Raw genomic sequence first — 20,158 nt, 5'->3', positions numbered from 1 at the left:
AGATATCAACTGTCAAACTTAATACTTAAGGAAATTGAACAATTCATGCTTAATAACCTAATAACTGCCTGATTTTTTACCTCACAAATGAACTCATGAATCACTCCACTAGACCAGAGAAATTAAGATTCAGAGTCCTGCTAGAGGGGCCAGCCTTGGAAAAGAGAAGGGCATGATTATATCTGAAGCTGAGGAGAGGCAAAATGGATTCATGCAAATGCAGGGGAAGCTGGCTTTGGGGGGAAGTGAGGAATTCCTATCATATTGCGTGTGATGACAAGGCTAGCTAAGAAAGGGTAGGAGAGTGGACTGGTGACCTTGGGGAGGCAGAGGAGTCTTGAAACATTTCAGCTGAGCGGGATGGACCCAGGAACAGGCACGCGAAATCTCCTGTGACCCCTGTTGTGGATGGCTCCATAAGCAGCATGCTCTTCTTCCCTGTCTCAGGGCTCTTAGACCTGGAGATCCTGGATTCTGTGCCCGTGCGAGGGTCCCAATGCCGTCAAACAAGGACTACGTTGTCAGGCCCAAGTGGAATGTGGAGATGGAGTCATCCAGGGTAAGCAAGCAGAGGAAGAGCAGGGTGGATCTCAGATGCAGATGACTGTTTTATTTTTTACTTGTGTAATAATCCTTGCAGCTCTTGAGGTTTTATCTGATTCAAAGAGGACTCTTCAAATTGAGCAATCAAAGTATTATCCAAGATTTAAGTTCATTGCTAGTGAACTTTTCTTCAGACTTGAAGCAACATTATCAAGTAGGGAAGTTTCTTATTAATCCTTTTATCTCAGGTAAATCTTGAAGCCTGGAGTGTTCTGATACAGTGATTTTTTTTTTTTTGTGAACCGTGAGACATAGAGCTTACCTGCTTCTGAAAAATCTGCCCCTCCCTTTCTCTTCAGCTGTTTAAGCAGTTCTGTTTTGAAATATTTAGTGTAGACACTTGCTCTGTCATCATTGTGAGCTCTGCTCAGTGTTCCTCAGTAATCGTTTTCTGTTCTCCCATCAAACTACTTTCTAGCCAGGTATTCTTAAAAAGGGCCTAAGCCGGTTGGAAAAGCATAAGAGGCGGTTTGCAGAGCAGAAACGACTCAGCAAAGTGCACCGTGCTGTCAAGTTCAGCATTGAAGGCAACAGGATGCCCCTGTAGGCCTGGCTTTACCAGAGTGTATCTGAGAGGTATCCCCAAGGAAGCATGTGCCCTGCATGGACTTGAATTGTCAGTAATCAGAGTGAAAACAAGTGTGCGTGTGCTTTCTTAATCTGCAAAGGCCAGGCCTGTTTAGTTTCTGAAATAATGACCTTAAAAGGCACCTTGGGACATTGAAGGCCTCTTGAATATTTAGAAATTAACCATAAGTCCTTTCCTTTGTCAGTACCCTAGAGACCAGTAATTACTTCCCTGATAAGCATTTTGGTTTTCCTGACTGGTACTCATTTTTATGAAAAAGACTTTTGGGCTGGGCAAAGTGGCTCACACCTGTAATCTTAGCACTCTGGGAGGCTGTGGCAGGAGGATCACTTGAGTCCAGGAGTTCAAGACCAGCCTAAGAACAGTGAGACCCTGTCTGTACAAAAATAGAAAAATCAACTGGGCATGATGGTGTGTGCCTGTAGTCCCAGATACTCTGGAGGCTGAGGCAGGAAAATCACTGGAGCCCAGGAGTTTGAGGTTACAGTGAGCTATGATGATACTGCTGCTCTCTAGCCAGGGCAACAGAGTGAGACTCTGTCTGAAAAAAAAAAGAAAAGAAAAAGGTTTTGTTAGGAACCAGAATTGTAGTCTGCACTATGGGCATGTAAACCGGGTAGGGGCTTCTTGGTGGACGAGAGATGGCTTGTTTTCCTATTGTGAATGGCTCGGCAATATGCATTTGAGGATTCATTGCATAAGGCCTTTTACTAGCCATTTAGGAGGTGAATGTGATTAATACATACTCACACGTGGTAAAACCCTAGAACATTCATAGCTGGACTCACTAGCCTCTGCTTTGAGACGAGTCGTGGCGCCTTTGTTGCCGTGTGCACAGAGAGTCTGTGTGTTGCCTACCTGTGTGCTTCTCCGTGACCCCTGCTTTGGCAGCTACTCCCCCGGACTCCACTTACCTTCCTGCCAGTTCACTTTACTGTTAAGCAACTGTCAACTTTCTTATTTATTGAGAATAAATAAGGGGTAGAGGAGGACTAGTTCTGTGCCAAGAACCTCCTCCTCTGTACTTCCTTCGTTTTTTCTTATACCTATATCTGTGACCCCTAGCCACCTCTCCTTTGTATCTCTGCTCCCACTCTTATTTCTTTTTTACCCTTCTCTCCTTTCTTCACTCTCTCTTCCCGCTTTTTAGCCTCTCTTTTCACAGTATTTTTCTTCCCTAACACCTTTATTTTTGAGAATTAGGAAAGAAAATGTATCAGTGGCCAGTCTGTTTTGGAACACAAGTTGTGTCCCAAGGGGCCTTGTGCCTTGTCCACTGGTTTTGCTGGTTCTTGTCCCACCTTCACCTACAGGGTGGCCCGACCTCCTTCTAGAGCATGAGGAGAGCTCCTTTCTATATTCCCAACCCTCCACATGATCATAATACATGGTATTTATGGAGGCCTCAGTGTGGCCTGTAAAGCTCTGTCAAAAAAATAAGTCACACTGTGGGGGCTGGTGATCCTGTGTTATATCCCTGCTTGTTAATCCTTAAACCACCTGACGCTTGTTTCCCTGCCCAGGAAGTTTTCTTGTATGTTCACTCAGAGTTTCCACACTGCAGACACTAATGGGTATTAGAAAACATATTGTCGGCCGGGCGCGGTGGCTCACGCCTGTAATCCTAGCACTCTGGGAGGCCGAGGTGGGTGGATCGCTCGAGGTCAGGAGTTTGAGACCAGCCTGAGTGAGACCCCGTCTCTACTAAAAATAGAAAGAAATTATCTGGCCAACTAAAAATATATATAGCAAAAAAAATTAGCCGGGCATGGTGGCACATGCCTGTAGTCCCAGCTAATCGGGGAGGCTGAGGCAGTAGGATCGCTTAAGCCCAGGAGTGTGAGGTTGCTGTGAGCTAGGCTGAAGCCACGGCACTCACTCTAGCCTGGGCAACAAAGTGACACTCTGTCTCAAAAAAAAAAAAAAAAAAAGAAAACATATTGTCCAAAAAGAAAATTGGAATGAGTAAATGGGTTTCGGGTGAAACTTTTTAAGTATCATTTTTATTTTTGCAGTTACATAAGTATAAAGCACTATAGATAATCCCATTCCCAAAGTCCTGCTCTTTCACCAGGTCACCACTGTCAACAATTTGAGGTTTTAAATGTATTTCTAGTTATGCCTCAAACTTAGTTTTTATAATTGTAGAAAATTTTGAGATTATAAAGATAAAAATTTTTCATGGTCCTACCATTCAAAAGCAGCTTGATATATTTGTTACCTTTTTTTCTATTGATACTTAAAAAGTATATTTATATAATTTCCCCTTATTACCCTGTAGATTTATCATTTTTAATGGCTGCATAATGGTCTGTTCTTGTCAATATATCATAATTTGTTTATTCATTCCTCTGTGATTTCTCATTTTTCACTCCTAAGTAATTCAGTAACCTCCACTACATTGTATTTTTTAATATGTTCATTTGTTCCATGCAGTGCTTTTAAAAAATATTAAAATGACCAAAAGGAATGCATGTTTTTGTGTAAACTTTTAAAAATACAGAAAGCACAAATAAAATTAATGTCACCTGTAATCCTGCCATAACTGAATATTAACATTTTGGATTATTTCTTTTTGATCCTTTTTAATGCATGCATAAACATTATTACTGTTTTTAAAAAAAAATTTAAGCAGCATTGTGATTGTTTTCTTTTGTACCTTGTTGGGTTTGTTTTTTACTTAACATGGTCAACATCCATTTGAGTAAATATTTTTCAGTGATTTAATATTGTGTCAGACAGTTATACTACCTTAATTTTATTTTAAGCAAACCCATCTTGTTAGTGTTTTAAGCTGCTTTTGGTTTTTCTCAGGTAAAACAGTGCAGCATGTCCTTTCAATGTCCTAAGGAAGTGTGGTATAGAATTGATGGATCAGGAGGGAGATCATTGATTTGGCATGTTAGTACTATAGCCTGTGTGTTATCAGGCTTGGGGTGACTGAGCGTCTGCCAGCTGCGAGTCATATGTGTTACCTAGAAGTAGGTTGGCACTGGCCTGCGTGTGTCCCAGCTGCTGAGGCTGGACAGATCTATCAGGGCTCACACTGTTAGTGAAGGTCCTGGGCGTAGGCAGAGAGAGGTTGAGGCTGGTGTGTAGAGCTCCTGGGAGTTGGGTAGTTGGTAGAGATCCGAGCAGGTAAGGCTTCCAGTGTAGATTGACCACAAGTACTAAAATCACATCTTTGAAAGGAAGACAGGTATTTGGGACTGTCCAGGAAATCTGGGAGATAGTGTGGTGGATGGTGGCATAGCTCTTTCTCATCTGATAATGAATTTTTATGCTTACTTAGAGTGTGCTACACTTGGTCAGAAATGAAAAATCCAGGATAGATGGTCAACATGGCTCTTGTTCAAGAATGACTTAGAGTTAGTTCCTTGCATAGTGCTCAGGTGACTTCATATCAGGGATGAGGCCGAGTCCAGAGGTGGGATAAGACTTGGAAGGCTCCCAAACTAAAAAGAACCTCATCACACTGGCACTAACTCCAGAATGTCTCCTAGGCCCTGTTATTTTATCATTCTTTCCAATTGAGCTTCAGAGGTGATTTAGTAGTAAACATTTGGGGAGAAGAATTAGAAAAACTCATTTCTTTTTAACCACTCATCATTCTTAAACTTCTGAATTGTTGACAATATAGTCAACAAAAGTTCACCCTGATCTTTGACTTCAGTAGCAGGCCTTCCCAGAATTTCTGCAAGATTCCTTAGAGACCACATCTTTGTAAGACATACAGTCTTTTCAAAATAGAAACAATCCTGACCAGGAGTGGTGGCTCACACCTGTAATCCTAGCACTCTGGGAGGCCGAGACGGGTGGATCGTTTGAGCTCAGGAGTTCGAGACCAGCCTGAGCAAGAGCGAGACCCTATCTCTGCTAAAAAAATAGAAATTAGCTGGACAACTAAAAATATCTAGAAAAAATTAGCTGGGCATGGCGGTGCATGCCTGTAGTCCCAGCTACTCGGGAGGCTGAGGCAGGAGGATTGCTTGAGCTCAGGAGTTTGAGGTTGCTGTGAGCTAGGCTGATGCCATGGCACTCTAGTCCGGGCAACAGAGTGAGACCCTGTCTCAAAAAAAAAGAGAAAGAATCCCCAAACCAAACCTTTAAAGATAATAGGTAAGTGGGAAGAGACTTAATTTTCTTTTCTTCTTGTGTCAGGTATGTCAGTTAATGTAAATCTAGTTGAATGTGAGGTAGTAATAGTTACAGTAATAGCTCCAATTTATTTTGAGCACTAAATGTGTGCTAGCCTCTGTGCTTGGATTTCACATCATTATTTCATTTACTTCACTCAGCAGTGATGGAAGGAGTACTGGCCAGGAGCATGCTTTGTCTAGGGTTTCAGAACTTGGCGAGGCAGAGCAGGGATTCACCCCAAGTCAGAATCTCTAGAGCTCCAGCAGTTTGGGGTTTGCTTCACTAATCCTCCAACCAGATTCATTATGTTTAAGGCTTTTTCTCAGATGACTTTCCTTTACTTTAGAAGATCATTCTATTTTATGCCAGCACTGTTGGAAAGTAAGTGTCAGTGGTCAGACCCACATTTGGTCTTTAATTTGAAAGGAAAAAGCATGCAATCAAAATATAGTGTAAATGATGGAACTGGGACTCAGTTTTTCCCCCCTTTCTGATGGAACTCAGTTTTTCCCCCCTTTCTCTCATCTAAGGAGATTTCCATGGACAATAGCAAAATTAAAAATAAAGCCCAGACAACAAAATTTTTCTTCCTTGAGAGAGTTTCGTACTGATTCTAACACTGGTGTGTGTACTTGCTCTGTTTTTGAGGTCATCAAAGCCTGTTCTGGTTATTCTTCTGACTGCTAACTTTCAGATATAAGAAGATGAAAGATAAAACTAGATTTATGTATTTCAATAATTTGCTATTTATTTTTCCCCCACTCTTAGTTTCAGGCAACCTCCAAGAAAGGTATCAGTCGACTGGATAAACAGATGAGAAAGTTCACGGATATCAGGAAAAAAAGCAGATCTGCACATGCAGTGAAAATCAGCATCGAGGGCAATAAAATGCCATTGTGACCTTGCCTGGGATGATGTCCCCATCCTACTCTAAGAAATGTGCAAAGGACTCTTTGGAGAAAGAAGATATTTTAAAAATTTTTTAGTGTGTCTGTAAATGGTTCGGCTTGTATCAGTGTTGTCATAGGACTCAGAATTCTCTCAGTTGTATTTAAAACCGTTTGTTGTGTACTTTGTACAGAGGAATACTAGTCTTACTTTACACAATAAAATTTCATTCTGGTTTTGGGGGGCTTTCTCTTCATTGTCTTAGAGGATGCATTCGTAATGGAGGCAGAAATCTTGAGATATTACAGACTTTTGTGACCCTCCAAAGTTCAAGCCTACCTGACTGTTGTTTAAGGAAGAATTTGTCATTTGTCCTGACAAGGAATGTGTAAAACGCCTGGGTTTCCTGGGTGATAGAAGTCTTTGTTATGCTAATGAGGTGACTTGAAGGGCCCCTTGATAGCTTTAGCATGGGGGCTGGTTGCCAGAAAGACCTCCCACACCGTTAGCGGGTTGGGGCTTTGGGCCAGCAGGACCTGGGGGATGGAGACCCAGTCACGTGGTCCATTTGCTTTCGTCAACTGTGCCTGCGTGATGGAGCCAACTAAGATCTCTAGGCACGGTAGGTGAATGAAACTTCCTGGTTTCACATGGGGAGATGAGGAGCCCTGACCCCATGAGGAGATGGGTGCAGAGCTCTGCATTCCTTCCCAGACCTCCCCCTGTGTATCTCTTCCTTTGGATGGTCCTAATTTGTACCCTTTACAATGAAACTAATCATTAGTATAGTGCTTTACAGGAAAGTATGGTGCTTTCCTGTGTTCTGTGAGTCATTTTAGCAACTTCTTGAACCTGAGAGAGCTATGGGAACCTCAGATTTTTAGCCAGTCAGAAGTGGCAATGGCCTGGGCACCTCACTTGTGGCTGGACTGAAGTGGGGGCCATCTTACAGAGAGCTGAGCCCTCAAACCTGTGGAATCTGAAGCTAATTCTGGGCGTTCAGTATCCGAATTGAATTGTACCCCACTTGGGATTGAGTGGAATACCAAGAAATTATTATCTCTTAATGTGTTCCTTTTATTAGGGAATAGTTAATTTTTATCTTAATTTTTCTCCAAGGTTGGGGATTATAATGGGAAAAAGGTCAAGAAATACTAAGAGGAAACGTAGATGTAATTGAAAATCAGGGTACGAATTGCTTACAGTAGTTGGGCAGTTAGAGGAGAGGAAAGAATTTCTTGTTGCTCTAATTTTGAGATACTCTTTATTATTTTTATAATCTCTACAGACTTAATTATAAGAGATCTATGGTGGTCAAAATGACTAAGCCCAAGAAAATATTATCACTAAGTTATTTTACTTATAGAAGTTCCCTGATACAAATTAGCACCTTGATTTTCAAAAACACATGAGAATATTATTGGCCATAAAGGCCTTTGTACAGTTAAAATAACAGGTTTATACACTAAAACACTTCATTCATAAGAACCTGTTGAGCTATTTACACTTACTTTCAATAAACTCAGAAGCACAAATGGGCTAGAGTACTTTGTAAAATGCAGGTACATAAAGGCATTAGAAGGTAATTAACCACTAGTTGGAGACAAAAACCTAAACTATTCTGCAATGTTTTATGTAAATTTTCTCAAAACACTTAATGAAAAAGCACAGCCATCCAGTGAAGTCTTGCAGATACACTGATTATTTTTAAAAATTCTAAACAAAAGCAAGAAAACAGTTTAATAAAAGATTTTAAAGTTACTAATATAGATTTTGGGCATTTAATGGAGTAAACTCCAATTACCTGAAATGTTCACTTATGTGGGTTAAAACTGATGTTGCCAAGTAAAGTGATAACCATACTTGGGGAATTCAAAATGATAAAAGATTCTCTTGTGCTATGTTTAAAGGTAAAAATTCCTAGTTTCTGTTTAAATGATTCTTGGTGTATGGTTTATTATAGGGCATCTCAAACCTGGCTGGCTAGAATAACTTTTTTAAATTTTGAAAGTATTTCCAATTTACAATAGTTGGGAGAATAGTAAAATAAACTCCCATATACCCTTCACCGATATTTACCAAGTGTTAACATTTTGCCCCATTTACTTTGTCATCTTGGATGTACATGCTGTTATTTTTGCAGACCCCTCTGAGAGTAACTTGCAGACAGCTTGCCTCTTGAGCCCCCCAAATACTTAAGCAGATTTCTCAAAATAATACATGGACTTGAGTTTGTCCTAGAATTGGTGATGTTAACTTTGACCACTTAGGATGATGTAGAATCTTTTTCTCTTCAGTTTTTTTATAATAAAAATTAATTGTAAAAGATATATAACAAAATTTACCATCTTAACCATTTCTAAGTGTGCTGTTCACTGGCATTGAGTACATTCATACTGTGCAACAGTCACCACAGTCCATCTCCAGAAATCGTTTCATCTTGTAAACTGTAACTCTGTACCCATTAAACACTTCCCCATTCTCCCTGCCCCCAGCTGTTGGCAGCCATCATTTGACTCTGTCTTTACGACTTTGCCTAGGTACCTCCTAAAAGTAGAATTATATAGTATTTGTCCTTTTCTGACTGGCTTTTTTCCTTTATATAATGTCCTCCAGGTTCATCCATGTTGTAGCATGTGTCAGAATTTCCTTTCATTTTAAGGAAATTCTGGGTAATTCTGGAAATTTTAAGGTTGAATAATATTTCGTTCTGTGTGTATGTATATATATATGTGTGTATATATATATATATATATATATATATATATATATAGTACATATGTTTATCCATTCATCTATCAGGGGACACTTGTATTGCCTCTACTTTTGGCTGTTGTGAATAATGCTGCTATGATCATGGGTGTACAAATATTTGTTCAAGACCCTTTTCTCAATTCTTTTGGATACATACCTAGGAGTGGAATTGCTGGATCATATGGTAATTCTATTTTTAATTTTTTGAAGAAGTGCCATGCTTACATATACTTTCCATGGGGGCTGCACAATTTTATATGCCCACCAACAGTACACAGGGGTTCAAATTCCTCCACGTCCTTGCTAACAATTGTCATTTATTTTTTTATAGTAGCTGTCCTAATGGATGTGAGCCGGTATCTCATTGTAGCTTTAATCTCCATTTCCCTGACAATTAGTGATGTTGAACATCTTTTAATATGTTGATTGACCATTTGTGTATCTTCCTTAGAGAATTATTCAAGTCCTTTGCCCATTTTTTAATTGGGTTTATTGTTGAGTTGTAGGAGCCCTGTGTGTATTCTGCTGCCAACACTTTATCAAATGGATGATTTGCAAATATTTTCTCCCATTCCGTAAGTTGCCTCTTCACTCTTGATTGTGTCCTTTGATGTACAGATGATTTTAATTTTGATATAGAACACTTTATGTTTCTCCTTTTATAGCCTGTGCTTTTGGTGTCATATCCAGAAATCATTGGCAAGTCCCATGTTATAAAGCTTTTGTTCTGTGTTTTATTCTAAGAGTGTTATAGTTTTAGCTCTTATGTTTAGGCCTTTGATCCATTTTGAGTTAATTTTTGTATATTGTATAAGATAAGAGTTCTGCTTCATCCTTTTGCATGTGGATGTCCAGTTTTTCCAGCACCATTTGTTAAAAAGACTATCCCTTTGCCATTGAATGAGTGGTCTTGACACCTTTGTCAAAAATTACTTGACCATATATGCAAGGGTTCATTTCTGGACTCTGTTCTATTCCGTTGGTCTGTATGTCTGTCTTTGTCCCCACTAGGTCACTTTTGATTTACTGTAGCTTTGTAGTACTAAAGACAGGAAATATGAGTCCAACAACTTTGTTCTTTTTTGAGATTATTTTGGCTATTTGAGATTCCATGTAAATTTTAGAATGGATTTTTCTATTTCTGTAATAAACATCATTGGGATTTTGATAGGGATTGCATTGAATCTGTAGATGTACCTTAGGTAGTATTGATATCTTAATCATATTAAGTCTTCCAGTCCATCAACATGGAATGTCTTTCCATTTATTACTATCTTCGTTTTTTAAAAATTTTTAAATTGTTTTTCTAACTATAAAAATCCAAGACAGATCTTCTTTAATTTCTTTCAGCAATATTTTGTACTTTTCAGTGTACAAGTCTATCACCTTGGTTAAGTTTATTCCTGAGTATTTTATTCTTGTAAGTTTAATTGTTTTCTTAGTTTCCTTTTAGGGTGGTTCATTGTTAGCACATACACATGCAATTTATTTTTACATTGATTTTGTATCTTGTGGCTTCGCTGACTGTGATTATTAGTTCTGACAGTTTTGTTGGGTTTTGTTTGTTTTTTTGGAGGGGAGGGTGTTGTTCCATGGAGTCTTTAGGCATTTTTACATTTAACATCATGTCATCTACAAACAGATACTTCTTCCTTTCCAGTTTGAATGCCTTTTATTTGTCTTTCTTGCCTCATTGTTCTGGCCAGAATTTCTAGTACTATGTTGAACAGAAGTGGTGAAAGTTGTCTACGGCCATACGCGCCCAATCTCATCTGATCTCAGAAGCTAAGCAGGGTCGGGCCTGGTTAGTACTTGGATGGGAGAAGTGGTGAAAGTGGGCATTCCTGTCATGTTTCTGATGAGGAAAAGGCTTCAGTCACTTACTGTTGATTATGATATTAGCTGTGGGCTTTTCATATGTGCCTTTATTATGTTGAGTTTCCTGCTATTCCTAGCATATTGAGTATATGTATCATGAAAGGATTTTAAATTTTGTTAAATGCTTTTTCTGCATCAGTTGAGAAGATCGTAGGTTTTTTTCTTCATTCTGTTAACATGGTGTATTACATTGATTGATTTTTGTTATGTTAAACCGTACTTGCATTCTGGAAATAAATCCTTCACAGTTGTGGTATATAAGTCTTTTAATATGCCATTGAATTTTATTTGCTAGTAATTTGCTGAGGATTTTTGCAACAATATTTATCAGGAATATTGATTTGTGGTTTTCTTGTGTCTCTGTCTGGTTTTGATGTCAAGGTAATGCTGGCCTCATAGTTTTTCAATTTTTTTTTAAAAAGTTAGAGGATTGGTAGTCTTTTTTAAATGTTTGGTAGAACTCACCAGTAAAGCCATTTAGTGCTAGACTTTGGTTTGTTGGGAGGTTTTGGGGTTTTGATTCATTCTTATTAAAGATCTGTTCAGGGCCGGGCGCGGTGGCTCACGCCTGTAATCCTAGCCCTCTGGGAGGCCGAGGCGGGTGGATCGCTCGAGGTCAGGAGTTCGAGACCAGCCTGAGCGAGACCCCGTCTCTACTAAAAATAGAAATAAAAATTATCTGGACAACTAAAAATATATATAAAAAAAATTACCCGGGCATGGTGGCGCATGCCTGTAGTCCCAGCTACTCAGGAGGCTGAGGCAGTAGGATCCCTTAAGCCCAAGAGTTTGAGGTTGCTGAGAGCTAGGCTGATGCCACAGCACTCACTCTAGCCCAGGCAACAAAGTGAGACTCTGTCTCACAAAAAAATCTGTTCATATTTTTATTTCTTCATGATTCATAGTTGGTAGGTTATGTGTTTCTAGGAATTTGCCCATTTCGTCTGGGTTATATAGTTTGATGGCACAGAGTTATTCATAGTGTTCTCTATTTCTGTAAAATTGATCATGATGTTCCTTCTTTCATTGCTGATTTTATTTGAGTCTTCTCTTTTTCTTATTCAACCTAGCTAAAGGTTTGTCAATTATGTTGATCTTTTTGAAGTCCCAATTCTTGTTTTCTTTGATTCTTCTCTTTTTTCTATTGTTATGTTTATTTATGTTCTGATCTTTATTATTTCTTTCCTTCTGTTTGCTTTATCTTTAGTTTGTTCTTTTTCTAGTTCCTTAAGGTACAAAGGTAGGTTGTTGGTTTGAGATCTTTTTAAATGTAAGCATTTATAGCTATAAATTTCTCTCTCAGCATTGCTTTTGCTGCAGCCCATAAGTTTTGGTATTTTGTGTTTTCATTTTCATTTGTCTGAAGATACTTTCAAATTTCCCTTGTGATTTCTTTTTTGACCCATTGGTTGTTTTAGGAACTGTTTTATTTCCACATATTTGTGGATTTTCTAGTTTTCCTTCTGCTTTGATTTCTAGTTTTATTCCATTGTGATTAGAAAGATACGTTTGTATAATTTCAGTATTTTAAAATGTATTAAGACTTGTTTTGTGGTCTCATGGTCTGTCTCAGAGAATGTTCCCTGTGCACTTGAGAAAAATGTGTATTCTAATTGTTGTTAGGTGGTTTGTTCTATATGTCTGTTAGGTCCAAATGGTCTGTCGTGTTGTTCAAGTCCTCTGTTGCCCTAATGATCTTCTGTCTTCCTGTTCTGTTACTGAAAGTGGGGTATTGACGCCTCCTACTATTACTATAGAGCCATCTGTTTCACCCTTCAATTCTGTCAATGTTTGCTTCATCTATTTAGGAGCTCCGATGTTTGGTGCATATATAATTGTTACAGCTAATTGATTAACTCTTTTTTTCATTATATAATGTCCTTCCTTGTCTCTTGTAATAGTTTTCGACTTAAAGCCTGTTTTGTCTGATGTTGTATAGCCACGCTTGCTCTCTTTTGGTTACTATTTGCATAGGTTATCTTTCTCCATCCTTTTATTGACAACTTATGTGTGCTTAGATCTAAAGTGAGTCTTTTGTAGACAGCATATAATTGGATCCTGTTTTTTTACTTCATTCTGCCAATCTCTTGATTTGGCAGTTAAGTCCCTTTACATTTAAAGTAACTAATGATAGGGAAGGATTTACTGTTGCCATTTTTGTTTTTTCTGTATCTGTACAGTTTTTTGTTGCTGTTTGTGGGTTTTGGGGTTTTTTTTTTTTTTTTTTTGTCATTTCCTCCCTTACTGCCTTCTTTTGTGTTTAGTTGATTTTTTGCAGTGGCATATTTGATTCCCTTCTCATTTCCTTTCATATATATTCTACAGATATTTTCTTTGTGTTTACCATGGGACTTACATAAAATATCCTAAAGTTGTAACAATCTATTTTAAATTGATGACTTTAGTCAATACAAAACCTCTACTCTTTATAACTCTGCCTCTGCTTTATCTTATTGATGTCACAAATTATATCTTTATATGTTGTGTACCCGCTAACATACATTTATAGTTTTTGCATGCTTTTCTATTTTAAATCCTGTCAAATAATAAAAAGGGGAGTTATGAAACCAAAATTACAGCACTAGATTTTATATTTGTCCTTGTATTTACCTTTACAGGAAAAATTTATATTTTTGTATGGCTTTGAGTTCTACTGTCTAGTGTCCTTTCCATAGAACTTGAAAGACTCTCTTTAACATTTCTTATAGGTTAGGTGTAGTGGTAATGAATTTTCTCAGCTTTTATTTATTTAGGAATGTTTTAACTTCTCCCTGATTTTTTAAGGACAGTTTTGCCAGATATAGAATTCTTGGTTGACAGATATTGTTTTTCCTCCTTTCACCACTTTAAATATATCATCCTTTTGCCTTCTGGCATGCAAGGTGTCTGCTGAGATTGTGCCTGGGAGGCAGAGGGAGACCCCTTTACAAGTGAAGTACTGTACAATGTTTTTGAAGGCATTGGATTGCCACTGTTTCTAAACCAACTTTTCCCCACCCACCTGCATACTGTTCCTCTCAGATGGGCAGAAATTGTTGTATCGGGCTAGGCACGATGGCTCATGCCTATAATTCCAGCACTTGGGAAGGCTGAGGTAGGAGGATCATTTGAGGCCAGGAGTTTGAGACCAGCCTGGGCAAGACCTCATCTCTGTAAAAAATAAAAATAGCTAGGCATGGTGGCACACATCTGTAGTCTTAGCTACTTGGGAGGCTGAGGCAGGAGGATCCCTTGAGCCTAGGAGTTTGAGGCTGTGGTGAGCTATGATCTCACCACTGCACTCCAGCCTGGGTGACAGAGCAAGACCCTGTCTCAAAAAAAGAAAAAGAGAAATTGTTGGATCAAGCTCCATCTTTCCTCTGTTTCTGTGTTCTTCCCCTGTTGCAGTAACAGAAATCCTCCAACATCAGATTCACTGTGGAACACATAGAGTGTAACATGGAGTGATGTGAATGTATGTTACTTGTGTATGAAAGGATTGCAGAGATGTTAGAGAAATCCTAAGTAGGACTGCCCAGTGTAGTCACGGGCTAGAAATGCAAAAACACCTGCGTTTCTTTAGGGTCAAGGTCTTATATTGGCTGACTATACTTTTTTTTTCCAAGACAGGGTCTTGATCTGTCACCCAGGCTGGAGTGCAGTGGTGTGTCACAGCTCACTGCAACCTCAAATTCCTGGGCTCAAGTAATTCTCCTGCCTCAGCCTCCCAAGTAACTGGGACTACAGGCATGCACTGCCATACCCAACTAATTTTTGTATTTGCTGTAGCTGCCTGTACTATTAAGCTACACATGTACTTCATATGTTCATCAGTTTTTGAAGAAAATAGTAGCGTATGTCCCAGAATTGCCTGTATGCTTTGTTTTAAGCAAGCTCTATATGTAAAAGTAATGGTTTCATCAAAACATGGAGGTGATAGTTTGTAAAAGGATTCACCAGGAGATTTTTAAAAAATTCTTGCTGTTTCAAAGAAGGACTTCAGTTAGAAAGTTTGAAGGAACATCTAGTAAAAACACTACTCAGGTTGGGAGAAGAGGGTTTGGGTTTGTGCATCCTGGGCCCAAGGATCTTTCCAATGGTGTAGCTGCTTAAAAGCGTAAGGAGGGAGATTCAAGGTTTGCTGGGCCAAGGACAGCGATAGATAGATAGCCCTTGAGTCTAGTTGACCAGAGAACAATGGGTAAAGCTTTAAGAGAAACACTTTGTGCATGTTTTATTATTTTGACATGTTAAGGCACGGGATTGGAGGTGAGGAGGCCTGGAGTTTGGTCTCCAACCTGTGAGGATCTCTCGTGGGCAAGGGAAATCAGTGCTCAGGGTTTGAGAGTCAAGACTAGGGAGGAGGGAGATGTTTCCTTGGCCTTTTGAGTTTGCAGGAATAGTGGTTTCTTTGTAATTCTTTTCTTTGTTGTATGCTTTTAGAGCAAGATGTTAAGAAGTGTTTTAGCTAGAGATAGCCCGGAAATAGGGCGAGTTCCCCAGACCAGTTCTATATGAGACCAGCAGAGAAGGTTAAGAGGTAAGCGTTGGTCTTTTGAGGGGCTCTCATGGAAGTCAATCAGTGTTGTCTAGTGTGGCTATTCTAAGCTAGCCTCTTCTGAAAGCCAGATCAGGGAAGAAGTAGGGCCCAGGTCCAAGGGGCTGTGAGCTCCCAGAGACAGCAACCAGGTCTGTCTGATTGTCTCTTCGGTTTGTTGAGCTTATCTGATATGAAGCACTCCTCATTTGACATTGATCGTAATTACTTCTGTGAGATGATATTATCCCATGTTACGGATGAGGAAAATGGCACAAAGAGAACAAGATGCCTCCCATATAGTGAGTGTTGGAGCCAGGATTCAAGCTCCGGGCTCCTGGTTCCAGAGCCTGTGTGCTCTCCTGGCCACCCTGCCAGCTGGGACTTCTCTATGTGGAACATGCAATAGCTTTTGTTGTTTAGACCTTTTATTCCTTGGCTTTTATTTTCTGATCCTTCCTAATTTCTGCTTTGTTTTTATGGAGGAAGTAGGACAGAAAACCACAAGATGGATAAAGCCAGGTGAGGGTTTCTGGAGAATATAGTGATGTCCAATATGAAACAAGGAAGAGGAATGAAATACAGGATTTCATCTTGATCATATTAACCTTAGAGTAGGATTCAGAATGAAATTGGTCTCATATCAATGAATTTTCTTTTTTAAAACCTTTTAGGCCGGGCGCCATGGCTCACACTTGTAATCCTAGCACTCTGGGAGGCCGAGGCGGGAGGATTGTTTGAGCTCAGGAGTTTAAGACCAGCCTCAGCAAGAGCGAGACCCCGTCTCTACTAAAAATAGAAAGAGATTATATGGACAGCTAAAATATATATATAGAAAAAATTAGCCGGGCATGGTGGCACATGCCTGTAGTCCCAGCTACTCGAGAGGCTGAGGCAGAAGGATTGCTTTAGCCTGGGAGTTTGAGGTTGCTGTGAGCTAGGCTGATGCCACGGCACTGTAGCCCGGGCAACAGAGCGAGACTCTGTCTCAAAAAACAAAAAAAACCTTTTAAAACAAAACCTTATATGGCATAGTTAGCATTATAAGGAGTATCCTATATATTTCTCTACAGAAAGTGGGAGAAAGTAGAACTGGCCTGGTGCCTACTAGATGTCAGGTCCTACTGTGACTTTTATGTGTGTTACCCTTAAGTTTTCCAAGAAGTAGTTGTCATTAACTTTTTATAAGTGAGAAAAATAGGTTGAAAGTGAATGGCTATCCCAAGTAACACACAGTAAGTAGCAAGCAAACCATGGATCTAAAGTCAATTCTTTCTGCCTCCAAAGCTCTCAGTTATGCTGTGGTATTTTGTGGATGAAATACTAGGATTTAAATATATGTTTAGGGTTTTTGTGGTGAAGCCCAAGTTGCTCTTGGACCTTGTTAAACTTGTACCATCTGAAATGAAAAACTGTGTCTACTCTTTTCCAGGTTTTGCTGTTACTGTTCAATGTAATCACACCTCCTTGAATTATAAATGGAAGAGCCTCAGTGGGTCGTAGCTGGGTAGGAGATGGGATTCGGCAGCACTGGCTCAGAGTTAGGTGATAATCTTCAGACATCACCTTCACTGATTTTTATTGGGGCTATGGATCCTGGGAGAAAGCCTTGAACTTTGTCTGCTATTGGATTTGATTATTGACAGGTCTAATGTGCCGGAGTAGCACAGGCAGAGGCCCATGTGCACAGACTGTGGGAGCCCCCAGGGGAAGGACCAAAGGAGGACGAGTCTGACAGCAAGCCCAGCTTCCCAAGAAGGTATAATGTGAGAGGCAAGTAGCTCCAGGTATGTCCTGACCCAGCCAACTGGAAGGTAAGTTTGCTCCCTGGAGGGAGAAGAGCTGTAAGTGTGAACTACGAGCTGTGCCGGTAGACACTGTGACACTGGAGTTCACAAAGTCTTGCTGTAGAACAGCCCCGCTCTGAGCCCAGAGGAATGTTCTCACTGCACAAGAGCAGGTGTCTTGCGTTGGGCACATGGTAGCCCTCTGGATGCACCAGGCAAGGCCCTGCAGAATGCTGGAATTACAGATCCTCTGGCTGAGCAGAACATGGTGACGTGAGTGGGGTGCCCGCTGAGGTGAGTCTGTGCAGCCAGCAAGGCCTGATGCCAAGGGTTGACCTGACCAGCCACAGCAGTTGATTCAGGTCATGCACCCACCCTTGGGATTCCTGGAAATACTTGGGGACAAAGGATTTTCCTTGAGGTGGGACTTTCTACATGTGCAGAGGTGAGAACTCAAAGCAGTTGAGATTTAGATATTAATATGAAACAACTTCACTTGTAATCATTAAGACTGATTAAGGCTGGGAGTTATCCTTCCTGCTGTATTTTAAAATAGGCAGATGGACAGGATTTTCAAGATGCCCAAGAAAGTAATCTATTATAGCAGTAATAGTTTGTATCTTCACGAATGAATGGTGGAGCCCCATGTCGCCCAGGATCTGCAGCCCGCAGAACCGCCGCCCCCCACTGCTTCTCTGGCCTCCTCACACGCCAGTCCAGCCCTGGCACCCACTGGGCAGCTCCTGTTCTCCCTGTGCCTCCAGCACATTCTCAGGCCTCTGCACTTGCGGTTTCCCTCTGGATCATGCTCCTCCCGCATCGATATCCTTGCACCCTGCCCTTCACTTCCTTCTGGTTTCTGTTCAAATGTTGCTTTTTTGTGAGGCCTTCCCTGACTTCCTTATATAAAAGAGCAACAACTGCCCTTTGCTTTGTTGTCCCTTAATCTGCTTTATTTTTCCCCAAAGCACTTTGCACCAACTAATACATTATACTTGTTTGTTTATAGAGTGTATCCTCCTCATTAGAATGGGAGCTCCACGAGAGCAGGAACTCCATCTGCTATTCACTGATGTACCTGAGCAGCCAGAACATTGTCTGTCACACGGGACACACTCAATAAATGCGTTAATGAATGGCCCTACGTCCTCCCTTTTTCATTCAATAATTCAACAATGACACTGATCCCTACTAGGTGCCAGATACACTGAGTAGCAGAGAACCAAAGGTGAGCAAGGTAGCCTCTGCCTGCATGAGGTCGCGTATGAGGAGGGCAGTGGATAAGCAGACCCACCCGTGGACGCAGCGAGGGGGTTCACTGGGGTCCAACTGGGGGAGGTCAGGGAAGGCTTCAAGGCGGGTGGTGTTGAGTTGACTCATGAAGGGTGAGGATGACTGTGACCTGTTAACATGTACTGAATCCTCACTCTGTGCCATCTCCCTGCTAAACAACTGAAATGTAGCATTGTTTAATGCTGTTAACAGTTTTATAATGTAAGAACTGATAGAACTTTTGTCTTGGGGATGAGCAGTCAGGCTCAGGAAGGACCAAGGTCATAGAGCTGCCACTTGGTGGAGCTGAGGTGCAGACCGGTTCTTCTGGGCTCCGCATCCCATGCTGTAACCATGTGCTGGGCAAACAAGAAGGGAAGGCACTGTGAGCAGAAGAAATAATACATCCCAAGGATTGAAATGTCACGGTGTGTATTCAGGGAACCGCAGGAATTCCAGAAGTATGGAAAGAGATGAGGTAGGAATGGATCTCTCTCAGAAAGTGGCCTTATAAGCCACAGAGTTTTATACATGTGCCTCCTGGTTCCTCTCTCCTTCCTCCTTCCAGAATAGCTTGCTTTTGTTACTGTAGTGAGCATTCAAATATGCTTTGATCTGAAGAAAGAATTCACGATTGAAGCAGGGGGTTGACCGTGTGGTTGTAGGAGTCCAGATGGGAGAGGGAGTCCTTGAGTAGAATAGTCACTGGGAGGACGAAGGAGAGATGACAGATGGGGAGACCTTTAGAGATGGGCCTGCTGGGACTTGGCCGCCACTGGCTGACAGCATTAGAGGCAGGAGGCCAGGCCTCGGTGAGTGGCCGGGCAGCGGCATCCCTGACAGCACAGCCTGCGGGACACCCCGTGGGAGTGGGAGATGCAGGCAGGTCGGTGTGGACCCCTGTGACTCACTGAGCCAGGGAGGTGCCCAGTGCTCATTTGGATACGTAGGGCTGCAGCTCCAGGTAGAGTCACGGAGCTGACGAACATCAGCTTCTCGGTATTTGTTCACGTTCTTGTCCAGGAAGCAAGTCCAGAGAAAGAGAAGCAATAGACTGGGTGTGGAACCCAGCTGTGGATGCTAGGAATCTTCTCGGCACTGACAGTGTTGGACCAGAATTATACTGGTTTTACGTGATTTGTTGTGAAATCATTATTGGACAAATATATTATCTAAACCATTCAAGGAATTTTTTGAAATGGCTTAAGTTTAAAAAAATTATCTGGGCAAATGAGATCTCCCTGAAGCATTTTCTTCTACCAGTGCCTGAGCAAAATGGCAGGGTTAGGAGCTCCTTCAGTCAAGCAGGGTTCTCTGCAACCTTTGATCCAGCTGTTTAATTTCCTGGTAGCTTTTGCAACCCTGTTGGGATCTTTCTTATCCGTGAAGTATTACATACTTGGAAACTTGGGTGTAGACCCTTCCAGCTTGGTCCATCCCCAGTGCACAGTGGCCACTGGGAACCAAGTGTTGAAGGGAAACCGGCCAGGAGCTGCCTGGCTGCAGGAGCCCCCACTGCAGAGCAGAAGCAGCACACACGTCTGCCAGGGAGGAGCTGGGCTGCTGGGTCTGCTAAGTGTCTGTGTCCACAGAGGCAGGGCTACACACAGGAGAGACCAAGAAGCAGGCGGGAGGTGAGATAAAGGGCCCCCTCCATCCTTGTGCCCCCTCGGCCAGCAGAGCCCCAGCTTCTGGTGTGGGAAGGCAGAGGAACGGGCACACTTGTCCCAG

At 41.2% G+C, this 20,158-nt stretch overlaps 1 protein-coding gene and 1 long non-coding RNA gene across 4 annotated transcripts in view; both read left to right on the top strand.

The window, feature by feature from the left end:
* Positions 1 to 6,458, top strand: part of IWS1 (interacts with SUPT6H, CTD assembly factor 1) — a 42,696-nt gene extending 36,238 nt beyond the window's left edge. For all 3 annotated transcript variants that reach the window (XM_045558834.1, XM_045558835.1, XM_045558833.1), the window contains exons 13-14: positions 448 to 559; positions 6,101 to 6,458. In XM_045558834.1, the coding sequence (XP_045414790.1) occupies positions 448 to 559; positions 6,101 to 6,232 (244 nt within the window). In that variant the 3' untranslated portion in view covers positions 6,233 to 6,458. The remainder of the gene's footprint in view (positions 1 to 447; positions 560 to 6,100) is intronic.
* A 9,867-nt stretch (positions 6,459 to 16,325) lies between these two features.
* LOC123643357 lies at positions 16,326 to 18,295 on the top strand. The gene is made up of 2 exons (XR_006736767.1): positions 16,326 to 16,913; positions 17,015 to 18,295. It is a non-coding gene; the product is annotated as an uncharacterized LOC123643357 (long non-coding RNA).
* Positions 18,296 to 20,158: the final 1,863 nt, after the last annotated feature.

The sequence above is a fragment of the Lemur catta genome, chromosome 8 (assembly GCF_020740605.2).
Source record: "Lemur catta isolate mLemCat1 chromosome 8, mLemCat1.pri, whole genome shotgun sequence".
In the NCBI taxonomy this organism is placed as follows: domain Eukaryota; kingdom Metazoa; phylum Chordata; class Mammalia; order Primates; family Lemuridae; genus Lemur; species Lemur catta.
The sequence above is the reverse complement of the archived record's forward strand: the minus strand, read 5'-3'. Positions and strand labels throughout refer to the sequence as shown.